Below are 18144 nucleotides of genomic sequence, written 5' to 3' on the forward strand. Positions count from 1 at the left end.
CCGTGGAAGGAGAGAACAGACTCCAGCAAGTTGTCTCTTGACATCTACTCAAGCACCAGGGCTTGTGCTTATACACACACACACACACACACACACACATGCACATACACACACACACACACACACATACACTCACACAGACATGCACACACATGCACACACACACAGACATGCACACATTTACTTACATGTGTATTTATTTCATGTGTTAAAAAATGAAAAGAGGTTAAAAATCATTACTATGAACAATTTTAGTTATCTGCATTTCTGTTAGAAATTTGTGTTTGGGGCTGGAGAGATGGCTCAGTGGTTAAGAGCACTGACTGTCCTTCCATAGATCCTGAGTTCAATTCCCAGCAACCACATAGTGGCTCACAGCCATCTGTAATGAGACCTTATGCCCTCTTCTAGTGTGTCTGACAGCTACAGTGTACTCACATACATAAAATAAATAAATCTTTAAAAAAAAAAGAAAGAAAGAAATTTGTGTTTGGCTCCCACTTCCTAAACTCTTGAGATTAGGTTCCAGTGGAAAAGTTTCCATTTCCCTTTCTGTAGCCATGTCTTTCCTTTCTCCAAGAAGCCACTTAAAAATAATTCATTATTTAAAAAAAAAAAAAAAAAAAAAGGGAAAAGAGGGAAAGGGGAAATCGGGAAAGAAAATTTGTTATTTAAGAGAAAGCTTGTTATTTTCTTTTTCCTTGGGAGTTTCCTCCTTCAGTATTTTAGCTGATTGACTGTTACAAGCAACCTTAGTGCCTGAGCCTAGAAGGTCACCACCTGAAAAAGCCACCAGTGACAGCCAGTAAGTGGTTGAGACAGTGGCTTCAGTTGCAGATGGATCCTCCCAGCCTTGCTAAGAGGTAACAAGGACTTAGAGGCAGAATTTGAGGTTCATGGAGCGGCCCCATGCCGGTGAAGAAGGTGGCTTTCGTCCTCTGCTTAAGGTCCCAGCCGCAGCTGGAAGCCTGTCTGTGCTGAATGTGTTCAAGAGCAGTCTTACATTTGGTTCAGGAGAATAGAAACTGAAGTCCACAAAGGGTTTCTGACCATCCTTTTCTCCTGTGCAGGTGGATGGAAGCATGCCTAGGGGAGGACCTGCCGCCTACCACAGAGCTAGAGGAGGGCCTTAGAAACGGAGTCTACCTTGCCAAGCTAGGGAACTTCTTCTCTCCCAAAGTGGTGTCCCTGAAGAAAATCTACGATCGAGAGCAGACCAGATACAAGGTGAGTCCTTTGCTTGGTGCTTAGAATATAACTGTGAGCGTGAGAGGGTTAGCACGCGTGTTCTGTGCGGCATCTGTGGAGAAGTCCATGCAAGGTGTGTGCCGGTTCCAAACAAAGCACTGCCCTTAAGAAGCCCAGAGTACAGAGTAGCACAGAGTGAGCACCGTGGAGATGCTGTCAGCTGAGTGGTTCTGGTAGCACGTTAATTAATTAATTTCTCAGCCCTGGATGATTTATATTTTCATTCTTAGAAAGTAGAGGAAGTGACTGGGGGAATTACCATTGTCACAGAGAACTAGGCACTGAAGTGTAGCTGTGGTGACTTTGGGAAAATTCCTCCTGCAATGCTGGGGGAGTTCAAGATAAAATGAGAAAGAGCCTTAATGTCAGAAAGCTTAAGCGAGTGACGGACTGAATCTGTGGCCATCCGGGAAGAGGAAGAGGATGGCTGGGATGTTGAGAAGGACCAGACTTCCCATCTCTAGAGCCCCTGACAGGAACTTGCCCCTGGATTAGTTTGAAAGACAGTGGAGGATTGCATAGCCAGAGTGAAAAGAGCTGACTTTCAGGACTGAGCACTGAGCCGAAAGCCACACGAGCTAAAGCTACATACTGTGAAAATGCTTTTTATGTTTTATGTTTAAATTCATGTCCGTAGCCAAAATCACCATGTATTAATCATCTGAAATGAGAAAAATCAGAGTAAGAACGATTAATGTGGCCCACAGTTCCCTGGGGTTTGTGGTCATTTTGTGCCAGTCTTTCTTGGCTATAGCAGGGAGCAAAGCTCACAAGACTCGCCTCATGTGGCTGAGGAGTGAGGGGACTAGGGGAACAGGACACTGAACGAGTGACCCACTCCCACCCCATTGGGCCAATCAGCTACGAACTTAGTCAGTGGATCAGTCATTGATGACCTTAGGACCCTCATCACGTTACAGTCACCTCTTTGCACTGTTAGCTGGGGACTATCTGCTCAAACCCCACACTAGCCTCCATGGTTTGTGTGTGCACCTTCTCGTCAGGCTCACGGCAGATATATGAAACCACTATAGATGAAGTGACTCAGACTGCAAGGCTGAATGGCTTGCCAACTGTCACCAGCAGATGTTCACGCCTGAGAACAGAGTCTCGGGTAATGTGATTTCAGACACCAAGCTATAAGCACGCTGCTGAGGGAGGTTCTCCAGGCCATCTCTAAGTGAGAGGAGGGCAGAGCGCACTGAGATGGGAGTGTAGTGATGCTTAAGGGAGGGAATGGTGTAGCAACTCACAGCACATAGCTCTTGCCAACAGCGGATGCTCTTGTTCTTGTTTCCAGGCTACCGGCCTCCACTTCAGACACACGGATAATGTGATTCAGTGGCTGAATGCCATGGATGAGATTGGGTTGCCTAAGGTAAGCTGCGGTACCCACCCGTGCTGCTGCCAATTGGCATAATGGCTCTCATTCAATCTGCAAAGTCATTCTGCAAAGCAGTCAGTGATCTGTCTGTCCTTCCTTCTGTTCATCCTTCCCTCCCATTATGCCTCTCTTTGTTGTTGTTGAGATAGTAGCTCAAGCGCAAGCTGTACTCTAGGCTGGTTGGAACTCACAATGCTCCTGCCTCAGCTTCCAGAGTGCTGGGTTTATAGGTACGCAGCACCATGCTGGCTAATTTTGGCCTGCTCCTTCTTACTGATAGGGGTTCTTTTCAGTTTGATTCAGGGAAAGACTATATATAGTTGTTCTTTTTCCTTGGTAAGGAAGTACTTTTCATTGCTGTGATGGGATTGGGTGGTGGTTTTTATTCTCTTATTCCTTTATTCTCTTATTCTTATTCTCTTATTCCCTGTGGAGCCCAGGTTTTTGGAACTGAAAAAGAACAAGGGTACAGGTGAGCTGTGGAGTGTCGCACAGTGACTAGATGGCACAGTGACCAGACTCTGGTGCTTATCGGAGTGAGTGCTCATGTCTTGGTTACACGTGGGTCTGCTGCGCTGACTCAGATGTGGATCTTCGTCTGTGTGAGAGGCCAGCTTTCATCCCCACTTCCTCAGAACAAGCTGCTGGGCTGCTCTTCTCTGTCAAGGGTGCTTTTGAGATTTCTGTCCCACAAATGTCAGGAAATGCATTGCACCAAGTTGCTATGGTTACCTGGCCTTTCTGTGCACCTATACCTCCTGTTCCTGTTTTCTGTAATGTAAAATGCACGCTAGTGTAAATTACTACACTGTGAACCTGTGACTTCCTGCCTTTCATACAGTGTTGTCACCTATGAGTGATGACAATTTAGTGTCCTCTGGATGGTATTTAGAGTGTGTTTATGTTTGCAGTTGCTAGGGTTTTTTGTTGTTTTGTTTTGTTTTATGGTGTCACTAGAGAAGAGCCCAGGCCTTAATGGCAGCTAGGCAAGTACTCTACCCTTGAGCTGTGTCCTCAGCCTGCACTGGTTGATGTTTTCAGACAGTCTCACTGGGTTGCCCAGGCTGCCCTTCAGCTTACTATGCATCCAGGCAAGCCTTGAGCTTAGTCTCTGAAGTTTGGAGATACCCTAGACCCTTCATCCAGTCCCTCCCCAAACTTTCTCCATTCATCTGAAATGCCTTTTATCCATCCACCATCACAACAACTTTGTAGCCTGCTTCTCCAGCTTCCTTTTCTAGTGAGTCAGCATAGCCTGGCTCCTGCCTCCTGTGCGCTCAAAGCTCTGCTTTTATCCTTCTCTCCAAAGCCAGGCTCCATCCTTGTCCCACTGGTGTGGCTTTGGACATGATAGCAATCGTCTGATTTCACCCTACTTAACTACCTTGTTTCTGTTAATTTCTGGGATGTATTCTCTGCCTTGCAGAGAGCTTTAGGCTCTCTCCTCACTCTCCTGCAAACGTTGGTGTTACTGCTGTGCTCAGGAAGATCTTTTCCTGAGGTCTGGTCTGTCTTAGTAAAGGTCTTTATTCCTTTCCAGAGTCTTCTAACCAATCCATTCAGTCTACTTCTTTGATTTCTTCCTAGATTTTTTACCCAGAAACCACAGATATCTATGACCGGAAGAACATGCCAAGATGCATCTACTGTATCCACGCCCTCAGGTAACCAGGGCTTCTTAGCAAAATAAGTCACCTAAGGATAACTGCGCAGTCCAGTGTGTATTTTTTGTCTGTGCTGTAAGAATGAAAGGGGTTTTATATCAACTCGAGGATTTTCAAACGGAATAGAAGGCTATTATCCTTACCGAAACACCTGTGTTTTTCTAGGGAGCAGAGAGAAGGGATTTGTTTATTCCCGTAATATATTATTGTTGCAGAAACACGGTATAAGCTTTCATTTTTTTATCTGGCACCTCTCTGAACTCTGCATCTTAATCAGGGTGTGGTGTCCTTTATCCATTCAGCCAGCTGGGACCTTCCATTGTTATTTGTTTATTCAACAAGTAATTTTTATACCAACACAAATATGATAGGAGGTAAAGCATAATTTCATGGAAAATGACTTAATTGCAAGTTCCCACTTCTTAGAGCCAGCAGGGTACTGAATTAGCAGGAGGCAGTGCTGTGTCTGAAGAGAGGGTAGGGGAGAGGAAGATAAACGCTTGGGTAGTTGGGAATGGTGGTATAATGTGTTATCAGATTCCTTCCTGGCTCTAGGACTGGGGAAGGTTGGGGAGGAAGTGGGACTTGAGGGTGAGATTTGTTTGCTTGGATTCCGCTTGCTATTAGCCTCGATGTTAATTTTACAAGTGAAAAGGATAGCAGGGACCTGTAAAAGCCTCTATCTCAAGTCAAGCCCAGGCCCATTCCACCGAGCTGCCCCATCTCAGTGCTTTTATGAAACTTGGGTTGGAACCTTGGTATCACCAGCATCATTGTGAGTGTGCAGAAGAGCGACTGCAGGTGGCTAGTACATCTCTGTGTTAAGAGCATAATGAATTCAAATGCTTGTGTCTGAGCCAAGGCCTGATTAATTCTTGGCATTGTGATTGGCTTGGTGTGCTGAGGTCTGTCTGGTGATAACCTTGTGAAGGCCATGCCTACAGTGGCTGTCTGAACTTGGCAAGCACAGAGGCTAAGCTGGCAGAATTCCTCTGTGCTCCTTCTGTAGCCTCTGATGTAGCCTGGGTCCCAAGCCCTCAATTCTTTGAAATACACAGATGAGGAGTTCCTGTGCCTTCCTAGCGATGGGATCAGAACAAAGGGAGGAAGTCTGCCATTGTTCTCCACTGCTCTTGCATATGCAGTCTTTGCTTAGGAAGCACAGGCAGGGCAGAGTGTTCTGGCTTGGGATTCATGGTTTCTTTCCTCCCACTTGGTGTTTTTCCTGAAAGGTAAGTTGGCAGCCCTTGGCCGTATGCAGGAAGAGGCTGTTAACCACTCAGGACCTCAACAACAGCTCTCAGGACAGAGTCCCACCTCACTGTGGGCTGTGTGGGACTGTGTGGGATGCCCTCTTCCTTTGGACCAGCAGTAACACAGGACCCTTTCTCCCCCAACTTGATGTAGTGCTGGAGTCTTACCCACACCTGGCCGGTGGCAGGCAAGTGCGCTGTCACTGAGCTATGCTCTGGCTCTGTTCCAAAGGTGGTTGCCCCATCGGGGTGGTACTCAGTTGTTGTGTGGCTGACGTTCCGTTCTCTGTGGTGTGTGTGCTTTCCTTTCTCAGGAGCCTTCTGAGCCCTGATGCTAGCCTGGAGTTAGAAGGATCCGTGTTCTAGGTCATCCTCGGCTACATAGTGAAGTTCCAGGCCAGCTAGGACTGCAGAGTGAGACCCCACCACCACCACAAAGGAAACCGAAATAAAACCCCACTGATTTTGGTGTTAAATAGGCCCATAGTCCTTACCTTACATTAAGAAAACTAAAAGCCCTTCATGTTGTGAAAATTGAGTTTAAGTTAGTGTGAGTTCATTTGTTGCTAAAACCTGGTAAGAATTAACTGAGATTATCTAGAATATCTATAGGTATGGATATTTTGGAAGATACCTGGATTTATAGATTAGCTGCAAAACTGTGGATGACCCTGTTGCACTTTTTAAATTTATTTGAAAATTATTTTATTTTATATGTGCACAAGGGTGTGCAGGTCAGGTTCAGGGCACAACTTATAGGAGTCAGTCAGTTCTTCCACCATGTGGGCCCTAGGGGTTGACTTCAGGTGTGGTGGGGAGATGCCAGGCCAGAGCAGCGGCCCCTTCTGATGTGGTGTGTTTGTTTCTGTGTCTTGCTGAGTCACTGTCTGTAATGTCGTCTGATGTCTTCTATTCAATGATTCTGATCTGCCTGAGCACCAGGACCAACCCAACAACACAGGCTTACGGGCATTTCTCTCTCAGCGGTGGGTGGGTGAGGTTTGCCTTTGCCTTCATGGAGTCTAGAGTCTTGTTACTCTCTAAAGAGCAAAGATAAAATAGCACGCACTTTATTTTAAACTCTTAATTAACCTGCGTTGAGCTTCTGTGGCAGTGACAGGAATTCTCACTGAAGCAAGAGTCACTGTCTGAGTCATTTTCATGAGGCTTGTTTAAAATGTCTTATTACCTAAAACTTACGAGTGCGAAGGACTCCCTGGTGTGAATACCATGTTATATTAACATCTATGTCTCAGCATACGTTAACTTTGGGCCACAACTGGGACACGAAATTCCAGTCTAAGGGAAATCTTTCATCCTATTGTGCCTCTCACTGTGACACAAAAGTATGCTGGGGTAACAGTCCCGGTGAGGGGCCCCTCTTCCCAGCCTCACCCCTCCACCTGAGCTCCAGCTGCTGTGGCACGAGGCCTCACTCTTTGCTCCTTGTTGTCCTCTAGTTTGTACCTGTTCAAACTGGGCCTGGCTCCTCAGATTCAAGACCTGTATGGAAAGGTTGATTTCACAGGTAAGGAGTTCAGAGGCTTGTGGAAAATGTATGACTCATTCGGTAATCGCCTGGAACGTTCAACAGTGTCTGTCTTAAAGGAGAAGGGCTCTAGGAAATACTCTACACGGAAGGTGGGAGGAACATGAATGATCTGCCCTTGTCAGTGTGGTGGGAAGAGCAGAGGGCTGGGAATTGCAAACTGCTCTTTCGCTATGTGGGGACGGCTGGTGGATTTAATGTTTTTATAAGTACTTTTGTATGTGTGTCAGCTATTTGAGAATAGTGACATCTAAGATGTAAAATGGTAGTATGTGGGGCTAACGTTAAACGTATACAGGTTGTTTTAAAAAAATGCTTTATAACTAGCACCTGTTGGGGAAGAATTAAGGGGCGAAACTGGAGAGTGAGGTGACTCAGAAACACGTTTAGTTTATGTTAAAGTCTAAGCTTGTTTGGTCCGTAGTTCCTGTGTGTCGTAAGTGATAAAATGCCTTATAGAGAGAAGCTTTGGAGACTGGAAATGGAGAGTCAGACAGTGAGGGACTGATAGCAGACAGCCTGGTGGAAGTGTGTGCACCGGTACTGTATTGTAAGACTAGAACCAGAAAACTCGGCGGGTCAGGCCTTCTCTGAGAACCAGTAACCGTAATCCTTCCCAAGAATGGTGTTTCCCATGACACCCACTTCCCATGACTTCCCACTTAGACCCACCTCTTAAAGGGTTCTGTACCTCTCAGAACACCACAGTGTGGACTGAGTCTCTGTCATGGGCCTTGTAGGATAAGCCACAATCCAAGCTGTAGTTTTGTGTGTTTGCTATGGACAGGTACTTGAAGAGATGGGGGCCAGGGGAGAGAATGGACAGTGGTAGCACTGGTCAGGAGTAGGGGTCAGATCTCTCAACTGCTGCTTATTTTTTCGGCCTTGGAGTTTGAAATTGGTAGTATTATATCTATAATATTTTTCCTTCCAGGAAACTCATTTACTAGACTCAGGTCAGAGCCTCCTTTATCATTTGGCTTTCTGCCTAGGAAAGGAAATTGAGTAGCAGCTACTGATTTGGATAGCAGAGACTGAGTTCCCCTTAAAGCCTCAGTTCATCTGCAGATTACTGTAGGGAGGGCTGGAAGTAGCAGTTCTTAAACACTATGGCCCCTGGGTCTTTTCTGCCTTGTAGTTGTTTGATGGTATTGGTAATAGTAGTGAGCAGATGTTTATTGATGGCATGTCGTCTAGCAGGTACTAAGTGCTTCCCCAGGGTAGTTCCTTAACCCTTAGTTAGAGGCAGAGGCCATTTTGTGCCTTGAGTTATGAAAAGGTGCTTAAGTTGCTTGAGCAGGTCTTCATCCTTTTCTGCAGAAGAAGAAATCAACAACATGAAGATCGAGCTGGAGAAGTACGGGATCCAGATGCCTGCCTTCAGCAAGATCGGGGGCATCCTGGCTAACGAGCTCTCAGTGGATGAAGCTGCGCGTAAGCGGGAAGCTTTGCTTGGCTGATTTGGGCGTTCTCAAGCTGGCTATTGTTGTGATCATAAAAAGAGAAATATAAGAGTATGCCCTATGGGGGTGTGGGGGAAAGGGATGCCTCCTCAGGCCTGTGCCAAGGCATCCCTCCCCCCTGAGGGACCAGCCACACGATGACTGTATAGCATAGAGTAGAGTTTATTCAGGGCGTGGGGAGGGGAGTAGAGTAGAAGAGGCAGAGAAAGGCAGAGAGAAGGAGAGAGTAGACTGACCACCCAGAGAGAGCGGGAAGGGAATGGGGAGGGAGAGGGCAAGCGGGAAGCAAGAGACAAGAGAGGCAAGAGCAAGGAGGGGGCAAGCAGCCCCTTTTATAGTGGGCCAGGCCTCCTTGGCTGTTGCCAGGTAACTGTGGGGAGGAGCATACCTGGCTGTTGCCAGGTAACTGTGGGGAGGAGTCCATATAGAATACCAACAGATATACTGTGCTGGGGTCGGGCACAGCACGAGCAGCTTTGCTAACAAGCTTTGATCTATGAATAGTGTAGACCCTGTGCTAGCCTGTGCTATGGTTGTTTGGAAATAGATTATCCATTTTTATTAAAGATTTATTTATTTTTATTATATATAAGTACACTATAGCTGTCTTCAGACACTCCAGAAGAGGAGGGAGTCAGATCTCATTACGGATGGTTGTGAGCCACCATGTGGTTGCTGGGATTTGAACTTCGGACCTTCGGTAGAGCAGTCGGGTGCTTTTACCCACTGAGCCATCTCACCGGCCCCACATTTTGGTGCCTTTTGGGGATCTTTCTCTTATGGTATTTACTATGTAATTCAGGGTGAACATTTTTTCATACCAAATATACTTGGCCAGGGTATATTCTGAATATTCAGCATGGTGAAAATTTGCTGTGTGCAAAAGAGGAGATGGTGGATGGAGGGCCAGCTGGCTGTCGCTCCAGCCCTGGGCAAGGGGTCTACTATGTCGGTGGCAGCTGGTTGCAATATCATTTTGTCTGTATAGTGTGCACCTATTACCATCTATAGTTACAGTAAGTTGTGTCTTGATTCAGTTTCTTTGTTTTTTAGTACATGCTGCTGTTATTGCTATTAATGAAGCTATTGATCGCAGAGTTGCAGCTGACACTTTTACGGCTCTAAAAAACCCCAATGCCATGCTCGTCAATCTTGAAGAAGGCCTGGCTCCCACGTACCAAGATGTGCTTTACCAGGCCAAGCAGGACAAGATGACAAACGCTAAAAACAGGGTACAAATGCAATGTCTTTTTTTTTTTTTTTTAGTTGTCCCATTCTCTTTTTTTTTTAAATTAGGTATTTTCATCATTTACATTTCCAATGCTATCCCAAAAGTCCCCCATACCCTCCCCGCAACCCCCTGTCATTTGTTTGTTTGTTTGTTTTTTGTTTTTCGAGACAGGGTTTCTCTGTGTAGCCTGGCTGTCCTGGCACTCACTTTGTAGACCAGGCTGGCCTCAAACTCAGAAATCCACCTGCTTCTGCCTCCCGCATGCTAGGATTAAAGGCATGCGCCACCACGCCCAGCTGCAATGTCTTTTTAATTGACTTATGTTCTTCCATGTTTGGTAAATCTGCATTTTAAATCCATCTTACTGAGGTGTATGTGCAGTACAGTTGGCCCATTTTGAGTGTACAGCTGAGACCAGTCTGCCTCCCCACCCCAACTCCAGGAAATTACCCGTCTGTTTTCTTTTTACGAGACAGGGTTTCTCTGTGTAGCCATGGCTGGCCTTGAACTCAGAGATCTGCCGGTCTCTGCCTCCCGAGTGTGGAGATTTAAAGGCATGCGCCAGCACGCCAGGCCCTAGTCTGTTCTCTTTCTCACTACATTTTACCTTTTTCAGAAGGTAAAATTCCATAAATGAAATTCCTTAGTACATAGTCTTCTGGCATTGAACTTTTTTTTGGCCATTTCACACTTGTATGTGGTCATTTAGCATCAATTTGAATAGTGTTCTTTTGAAAGATGATATGATATTGCTATGGTCCTTCTCTATTTTCTTCTCTGGGGTGAAATGTATTTTTACTATTGTCATAAGTATGTGGAAGTTAGCAGAATGATTCCAGCCAGTAACTGCAGGCCAGCCTGAATCACAGATGAGACTCTGTCTCAAAAAACAAAACCTCTATGGTGCATACCATTGATTCCAGCACTGGGGAGGCAGAGGCAGAGGGTCTCTGTGAGCTTGAGCCCAGCCCGGTCTACAGAGTATGCTCCAGGACAGCCAGGGTTTCAGAGTGAGACTGTTTCAAAACAAAAGCAAGGGCTGGTGAGATGACTCAGCAGGCAATCACAGAATCACTAGAACCCATGTCAAAGGTGAGAGGAGCCGGGCAGTGGTGGCGTACTTGGGAGGTAGAGGCAGGTGGATCTCTTGAGTTTGGGGCCAGCCTGGTCTACAGAGTGAGTTCCAGGACAGCCAGGGCTACACAGAGAAACCCTGTCTTGGGGGTGGGGATGTGGGGGTGGGGGTAAGGCGAGAGGAGTGTTAAAGGAACAGGAGTGTTCTCAGGCTGCCACTTGCACACCACACCCGCCCCTCCATCATACCTGTATACAACAGTAATAAATGAACAAAGACTCCACACACCTTTATTTAGCCCTGGTACCCACAAAAGGCCTCTGCTTTATGGCAAGGATGTAGCTCAGCCCTCTGACCTTAGTAGGCAGGGTGGATCCTCCAGGGGCTTCCTTCCTGCCTCCTGCCTCCTGGCTCCTGGCTCCACTCTGCAGGAACCCATGACTGTTTGTACCAAGTGGACCCGGGTCTTGTGTTTTTAGGGATTGTTGTGTAACTTTGCCACTTACAGAAGATCTGGACTCCATACTTAGACTTGTTCTTGGTTTTGTCATGTTGGTGGGGTGGGAGGAAGCACACACACTTCTCTGGGCTCTTCAGAGACCCGGGCTCATCTCTACCGTTCTTCCTCATCCTCAGACGGAAAACTCTGACAGAGAAAGGGACGTTTATGAGGAGCTGCTCACGCAAGCTGAAATCCAAGGGAATGTAAACAAAGTCAACAGTAAGTATGGCCCCAAGGCAGGAGAGTAGCTGGTTCTAAAGATACCTGAATTTTCTTTCTTTGTGGTGCTAGGGGCAAGCACTGGACCACTGACTTACACCCCAGCCCAAGGAAGTTCTTTTTTTTTTTTTTTTAACCCCTAAGGCCGTTAGTGAGGAAACTCCAGAGTGCAAAGTTAAAAGATTTTTTTATTTCTAAGCAAAATTTTCCAAAGCTGTAAATTGTCACAGGAGACCCTCTGTTCTGTGTCCTTTTCACAGTTTGGAAGCATCATTGGAAAAGACGGTATTTTGAGTATTGTAGGCATTGCATATGTCTGGTTTAGCGGGGCCATCTTGGTGCCAAGCCATTCACAGCTGGAAGCGTCTAAGTAGGCCTGGAATGTGGCAGGACTTAGCCTAAGGACCAGTGGGCTTGGAGATTCTCCACTTAATGCCATTCAGGTTCTCTGACTCTAGGCTCTTGAGCTGCTGAGCCATGGCAGCTCTGGGACTGGGGCTGTTTGGTGCGCAGTCTGGAGCTGAGGTTGTCTGGGGGAAGGAAGATTCTTGAGGCTGCTGTGTTACTGTCAGATGTTTTTAACCCTTTGCTCTCCCCTCAGCATCTTCTGCCCTGGCCAACATCAGCCTGGCTTTAGAGCAGGGCTGTGCAGTGACCCTGCTCAAGGCTCTGCAGTCACTGGCTCTGGGCCTCCGAGGGCTGCAGACCCAGAACAGCGACTGGTACTTGAAGCAGCTACAGAGTGATCTGCAGCAAAAGAGACAGGTGGGCATGCGGGTGGAGCTGTGGGCTTCCTGGCCTTCTTGGTTCTGTGCTGTCCTCCAGGTGTCTGTGTTCCTGGCTTCCATCCCGTGTCCGCCCTGGTATCTAGTCCTTACTTTCATGCTGTTCCCACAAGTGTCTGGGCCTCACTTCCATCCTATCTATCCCTCCAGGTGTGTGGCCCTCGATTCTCTGCTGTCCCGAGGGCTGGTGGTGCTTTTAATCTCAGCTAGCATGTACACTCTCTAAAGCCGCATTTCCCTGGAGATGGGTGAATACTCTTTGAAGATGCACAGTGCCTCCTCTCTCTATTGCTTATTCCCAGTCCTCCTCCAAGGAAAACCTCTATAGGCAACCTTAAGTTTTTCCATTTTTACTTCAGGAAATTCTACTTTAAAAATATTACCCCATGTCTTGCAAACTTTATATGCCTCAGTACAGGGGAACGCCAGGGTCAAGAAGTGGGAGTGGGTAGGTAGGGGAGTGGGGGTGGGGAGGGTCTGGGGGACTTTTGGGATAGCATTTGAAATGTAAATGAAGAAAATACCTAATTAAAAAAATTTAAAAATAAAAATAAAAAGATTAGATTTAAAAAAATGTAATCACAATAAAGGTGCTTTAATGATGAAAAAAAAATATTACCCCACACCAGTAGTGTCCCTTGCCTGACACTGGAGAATACTTTAGGTGCTTCAAGGTTGGATCTTGTGGGATTAGACTTGTAGGCTTTCCTCTGGGAACAAATAGAAAAGGTTTTGTCTACTACGTAAAGACAAGTATACATTTTACAAATTCCCAGCATACATTGGTGGGAATGTACAATGTGGTAAGCCACATTAATGCCTTTGTGAGTCCATAAATATTTATCTATAAAACATTTTAGGGCTACACACACACACACACACACACACATATACACAGGCATATCAATAGCCACTCTACCCCAGATTTGGCAAGGGCTTTGGGCTCTATTCAGTTTGGCTGCATTAAGCCTGGAGCTTGCTTAGTTTCTTTGTCCCTTGTGACTGCTGGGAAGAGGACTTTCATTCAGGCCTAGAGGCCTACGCATGAACAGCCATCTCATCAATATCCTTTGCTTTCCTCAGAGTGGCCAGACTGACCCCCTGCAGAAGGAGGAGGTACAGGCCGGAGTGGATGCTGCCAACAGTGCTGCCCAGCAGTACCAACGACGTAAGAGACCCATAGCTCCGGGCAACAGAAGTGTTCATGGGAGGGCAGTTGTGGCTTTATGTCATTAAAGGGTCTGAAGTTATGTCACCTGCCACCTGAGCCTACTAGTCATGATGCAAAACTCAGTGTTTTTGGTGGCAATAGCATTCTTCTGGTTTTAAAAGCAGATCTAGGGTCTGGGCACATTCACTATGGCTGATAAACCCTTTTGGGTAGTTAGGGAAGTATCTGGAGAAGGCAGCATTAAAGGGTGGTAAGTTTTAGGCTGTGGAAGAGGAAAGAGCACCCCTGATCATAGGAGAAAGGAATTGGGGCAGACAGTGCTGCAAGGGAACAGTGAGTTCCAAGCAGGGGCTCCTGAGAATTCTGGTGCCTGTTTGGCTGCGTTGAGATGCAGTTGAAGGTGGCCTTACTAGAAGGCTCCTGGGAAAGGAAGGACTGTTTAGCTGGGGTAGTGGAAGCACACATGACCAGGAGTGCAGACTGACAATGGAGTGAAGAGGGAAGTGTATTTTCTAGACCCAAGCTGGCTTTTACTGAAGGGCTAAGAGCAAGCACATGTCAAGGTAGCCAGGGAAGTGGGGTGCAGAGGTGTAAGCTGTGACTGATTGGCGACATGGCCCTGCCTCTCCCATGAGCCCTGTGATGAGTGATGTGCTCTCCCCCGAATGCAGCACTGTCCTGCAGCACTTCTGCTCCTGGGCTGCGCTGTTCCCAGGTCTGGCTCTAGAAGTGCCAGGGGTTAGTTGGTTTGTTCGTTTTGTTTTGTTTGAAAAGGAAAGTTTATTTCATCTTATATCTTACAGTACATTATGAATGGTAGTCAGGACAGGAACTCAAACATGAACTTGGAGGCAGGCACTGAAGATGTCATGAAGGAATAGAATGACTATCTTGTGCAGACTGATTTCTTATTCCATCTGTTCAGGGCTGGCACTTGCAATGTTAATCATCAGTCAAGAAAATACTCAATGATCTTTTGCCTACTACACAATCTGATGGAGACAGTTTCTCAACTGAAGTTTCCTTTTTCAGTTTGATTCCTGTTAGACTATATTTGATAAAAAAACAAAGAGCCAGGCATGGTGGGGCATGCCTTTAATTCCAGCACTTGGGAGGCAGAGGCAGGCGAATTTCTGTGTTCGAGGCCAGCCTGGTCTATAGAGTGAGTTCCAGGACAGTCAGGGGAACACAGAGAAACCCTATCTCGAAAATTTTTAAAAAAACAATAAAACAAAACAAAAACCCCAAAGAATATGAGGAAGGGAGGGAGAGAGAGAGAGAGAGAGAGGAAGGAAGGAAGGAAGGAAGGAAGGAAGGAAGGAAGGAGAGAGAGAGAAAGAAAGAGAGAAAGATAGATTGATTGGTTTTTCGATTTTTCTCAAAGAACCAGCTCCTGGTTTTGTTGATTCTTTGTATAGTTCTTTTTGTTCCTACTTGGTTGATTTCAGCCCTGAGTTTATTTCCTGCCATCTACTCCTCTTGGGTGTATTTGCTTCTTTTTGTTCTAGAGCTTTGAGGTGTGCTGTTAAGCTGCTAGTGTGTGCTCTCTCCAGTTTATTTTTGGAGGCACTCAAAGCTATGAGTTTTCCTCTTAGCACAAAACACCAGGTTTTATCTCTTACTACTGAGGACTGCAGGAAAACAAAGGGTGCAGTCCACTGCAGAAGTGGCCCTTCCCTTGAGCATGCTCAGCTGGAGATCCTGGGCAATTCAGGGAGGCTGAGGGCCTGGCCTGTGGGCACTGAAGTCAGTCCTGCACAGAGGGCAAAAATTTTAGGGAACCAAAGGTGCAGACAACCCTGAAATTAAGTAATTTTCAAAACCTGGGGGTTTGGCTTCTCGGAATGAGGAAGAGGAAGACAGGAGGAACTGCCTCTAGCAGTGGGGCAGATGTTTTCCTGAACTTGGCCCTGCTATCTGAGTGCATATTGCTGGCACAGTCTAGCACTAGCAAGACATAGACATTGTTTGCAAACTGGAAAAGCTCTCATATAAAGTGTGGCAGAGGTGCCAGCTCTTTATCAGCACAGGAGACAGACAGGTAGGGGTGACTGTTGGTTTATAGGTAAACAGATCCTTAATGCCTGTAGCCTAGATGGCAGAATCAGCCTACAGGAAACCCAAGCACTGTATGAAGATATCTATTTAAATACATGTGATTCAGTGCCTACTCTCTCTGGCCCATGAGGTCACCTCGGGCTCCTAAAGCTGCCTTTCAACCACAGACCAGACAGTGCTAGTCCGGCACAGTCTAGCTTGAAATTAGGTGCCAGGTAAATCAGTCACTTGCCTGAGAGCAGATATTGGGTGATAGCCAGCTGGCACAGGGTACCTGGCATGATGGCCTGCTGGTCTGTACGGCCTCCTGTGCTGCCTGTGGGCTCTGTGTATTGAAGTTAGGGGAGGATCCTTGTTCATAGAGTCCAGTCCATAGGCTCAGAGTTGGGCAAACAAGAATCCTTAGGGTAGGTGGTTTGAAATGTGGGTGCTTGGCTCTCTAGATCTTCAGTTCAGCCACAAGCTTGGTGCAACCCTGCAAGAGGCCTGTGTCCACTCCATGGCCTCTGCAGCTACTGCTCAGCAGTAAAGCCATTCTCTGGCTTTCTGCACTCTGTGTGGGCTCAGCTTTGGGCCTGGCTTCATCCCTGACCAACAAGACCCTGTTCTGCTCCTACTGGAGTCCATGCCCCTGCTGCTGCTACTGTACCCCACCCCCACTGCAGGCTGCCACTGCCATCTTCAATGAGGGTTTTAGAGATAAGTTCCACAGCAAGCATCATGACGGATACTGTAGGTACAGACTGGAGCTTTAGTCTATAAAAGTTGGTACCTCCTAGCCAGATCTGGTGCCCCATACCTATAATTCCAGCAACTCCTGAGGTAGGAGAGTTTGTGAATAAAGGCAGACTAGGGCCACACAAGTGTTTTTTTTTTTTTTTGGGGGGGGGGCTGGGGTGGTAAGTGGGAGTGTGGGTTTCTAGCGAGATGTTCAGCAGGCCAGACGTTCCTTGCTCAAGCTTGAGGACCAGGGTTCTAATCCTAGAATCTGTGTAAAAGCACAGTGGGCATGACAGCTGCCCTGTAATTCCAGTGCATAGTTGACAAGATGGATGGGCAGACAAGCCTGAAACAAGCGGGGACCCTGCCTCAGTGTATAAGGCAGAGAGTGGTCAAGGCACCCAATATCAAAGGCCTCCACACGTGTCCTGCCACATGCATCTACATACATGTGAACATGCATATACACATATATTCCACAATCCTTTTAAAGCAGGTTGTGAGGGGTTGGTGTGTGGTGTTGCTAGCCCTGGGGTTGAAGGCACTTATTGCTCTGTAGAGGACCAGGTTCTGTTCCCAGCACTCCCATGGTAGTTACAGGCTTACAGCCATCTGTAACTCCAGTTCTAGGGGACCTGACACCCACTTCTGGTCTCCATGGACACCAAGTACACACACACACACACATAACCAAACATCATACACATAACATAGAAATAAATCTTTTTTAAAAAGCAGCCAGGCATGGTTGTGCACCCATTTAATCCCAGCACTAGAGAGATAGAGGTAGGTAGATCTCTGTGAGTTCAAGGCCAGCCTGATCTACATAGTTCTAGGGCACCCAGAGCTACATAGTGAGACCCTGTCTCAAAAACCAAACAAGGCACTGTTTCTGCCCAGGGCTCTAAGGCTAATGCACGCTGACCTGTTTTCCCTCAGGGTTGGCAGCAGTGGCAGCAATCAACGCTGCCATCCAGAAGGGCATCGCTGAGAAGACCGTGTTGGAGCTAATGAATCCTGAAGCCCAGCTGCCCCAGGTGTATCCGTTTGCAGCCGATCTCTATCAGAAGGAGTTGGCCACCCTGCAGCAGCAGAGCCCTGAGGTAAGTGAACTGAGCCTGCATTGTTTGGAGCAGGATGGGGTGGAAGTGAATTTAATACCCACATCTCCATGGGCCTAGGAGAAGCTTTCTCCAGAAACTCAGCTTTCCCTTGGTGTCGAGGAGAGTCCTTCCTCACTGTTCTCTCCTCCCATCCCCACAGCATAGCCTCACCCATCCTGAACTCACTGTTGCTGTGGAGATGCTGTCATCCGTGGCCCTCATCAACAGGGCGCTGGAGTCAGGAGACATGACCACAGTGTGGAAGCAGCTGAGCAGCTCAGTTACGGGCCTTACCAACATCGAGGAAGAAAACTGTCAAAGGTGGGGCCACTGCATGGCTGCTACTACCTCTGACCTCGTGTCTATACCAATTTTCACTCCAGGCTTTGTGTCTTCATACTGTGACTTCATAATGTCAGGACATGACAGACGCCATGACATTTGGTTTTTGTTGGTGCTGGGTTGGAACCCAGGCCTCTTCATGCTTATTGAAGAGTACTTTACCACTATGTTCCTCTCAGCTCGGCCCTCTTGTCTGTCTGTCTTTGGATGAGTCCCCTGCTTTTAGAGTTGGTCTTCTAGAACTTAGAGACTAAGTGGTTTCCTTGTGTGTTTACATTTTAAGGTCACTCTGCAGTCCCAGAACTTATATCAAATACTTCCCATATTCTAGAACATTTATTCCTTGAATAGTCATTCTGAAGGGCTTGTTTTTTTTC

At 46.9% G+C, this 18144-nt stretch overlaps 1 protein-coding gene and 1 long non-coding RNA gene across 2 annotated transcripts in view; one reads left to right on the plus strand and one right to left on the minus strand.

The window, feature by feature from the left end:
• Window positions 1-18144, plus strand: part of Iqgap1 (IQ motif containing GTPase activating protein 1) — a 92804-nt gene that overhangs the window by 32722 nt on the left and 41938 nt on the right. The window contains exons 3-13 of the mRNA XM_021168910.2: window positions 1071-1227; window positions 2549-2626; window positions 4220-4296; window positions 7010-7077; window positions 8419-8532; window positions 9615-9793; window positions 11504-11588; window positions 12190-12353; window positions 13457-13541; window positions 17262-17425; window positions 17586-17746. Of these exons, the coding sequence (XP_021024569.1) occupies window positions 1071-1227; window positions 2549-2626; window positions 4220-4296; window positions 7010-7077; window positions 8419-8532; window positions 9615-9793; window positions 11504-11588; window positions 12190-12353; window positions 13457-13541; window positions 17262-17425; window positions 17586-17746 (1332 nt within the window). The remainder of the gene's footprint in view (window positions 1-1070; window positions 1228-2548; window positions 2627-4219; window positions 4297-7009; window positions 7078-8418; window positions 8533-9614; window positions 9794-11503; window positions 11589-12189; window positions 12354-13456; window positions 13542-17261; window positions 17426-17585; window positions 17747-18144) is intronic.
• On the minus strand, window positions 11249-17675 carry LOC110299258 (uncharacterized). The gene is made up of 3 exons (XR_002378442.3): window positions 17612-17675; window positions 12993-13083; window positions 11249-11513 (listed from the first exon to the last, which is right to left on the minus strand). It is a non-coding gene; the product is annotated as an uncharacterized LOC110299258 (long non-coding RNA).

The sequence above is a fragment of the Mus caroli genome, unplaced genomic scaffold (genome assembly GCF_978045245.1).
Source record: "Mus caroli unplaced genomic scaffold, Mus_caroli_1 scaffold_8, whole genome shotgun sequence".
Taxonomy (NCBI): Eukaryota; Metazoa; Chordata; class Mammalia; order Rodentia; family Muridae; genus Mus; species Mus caroli.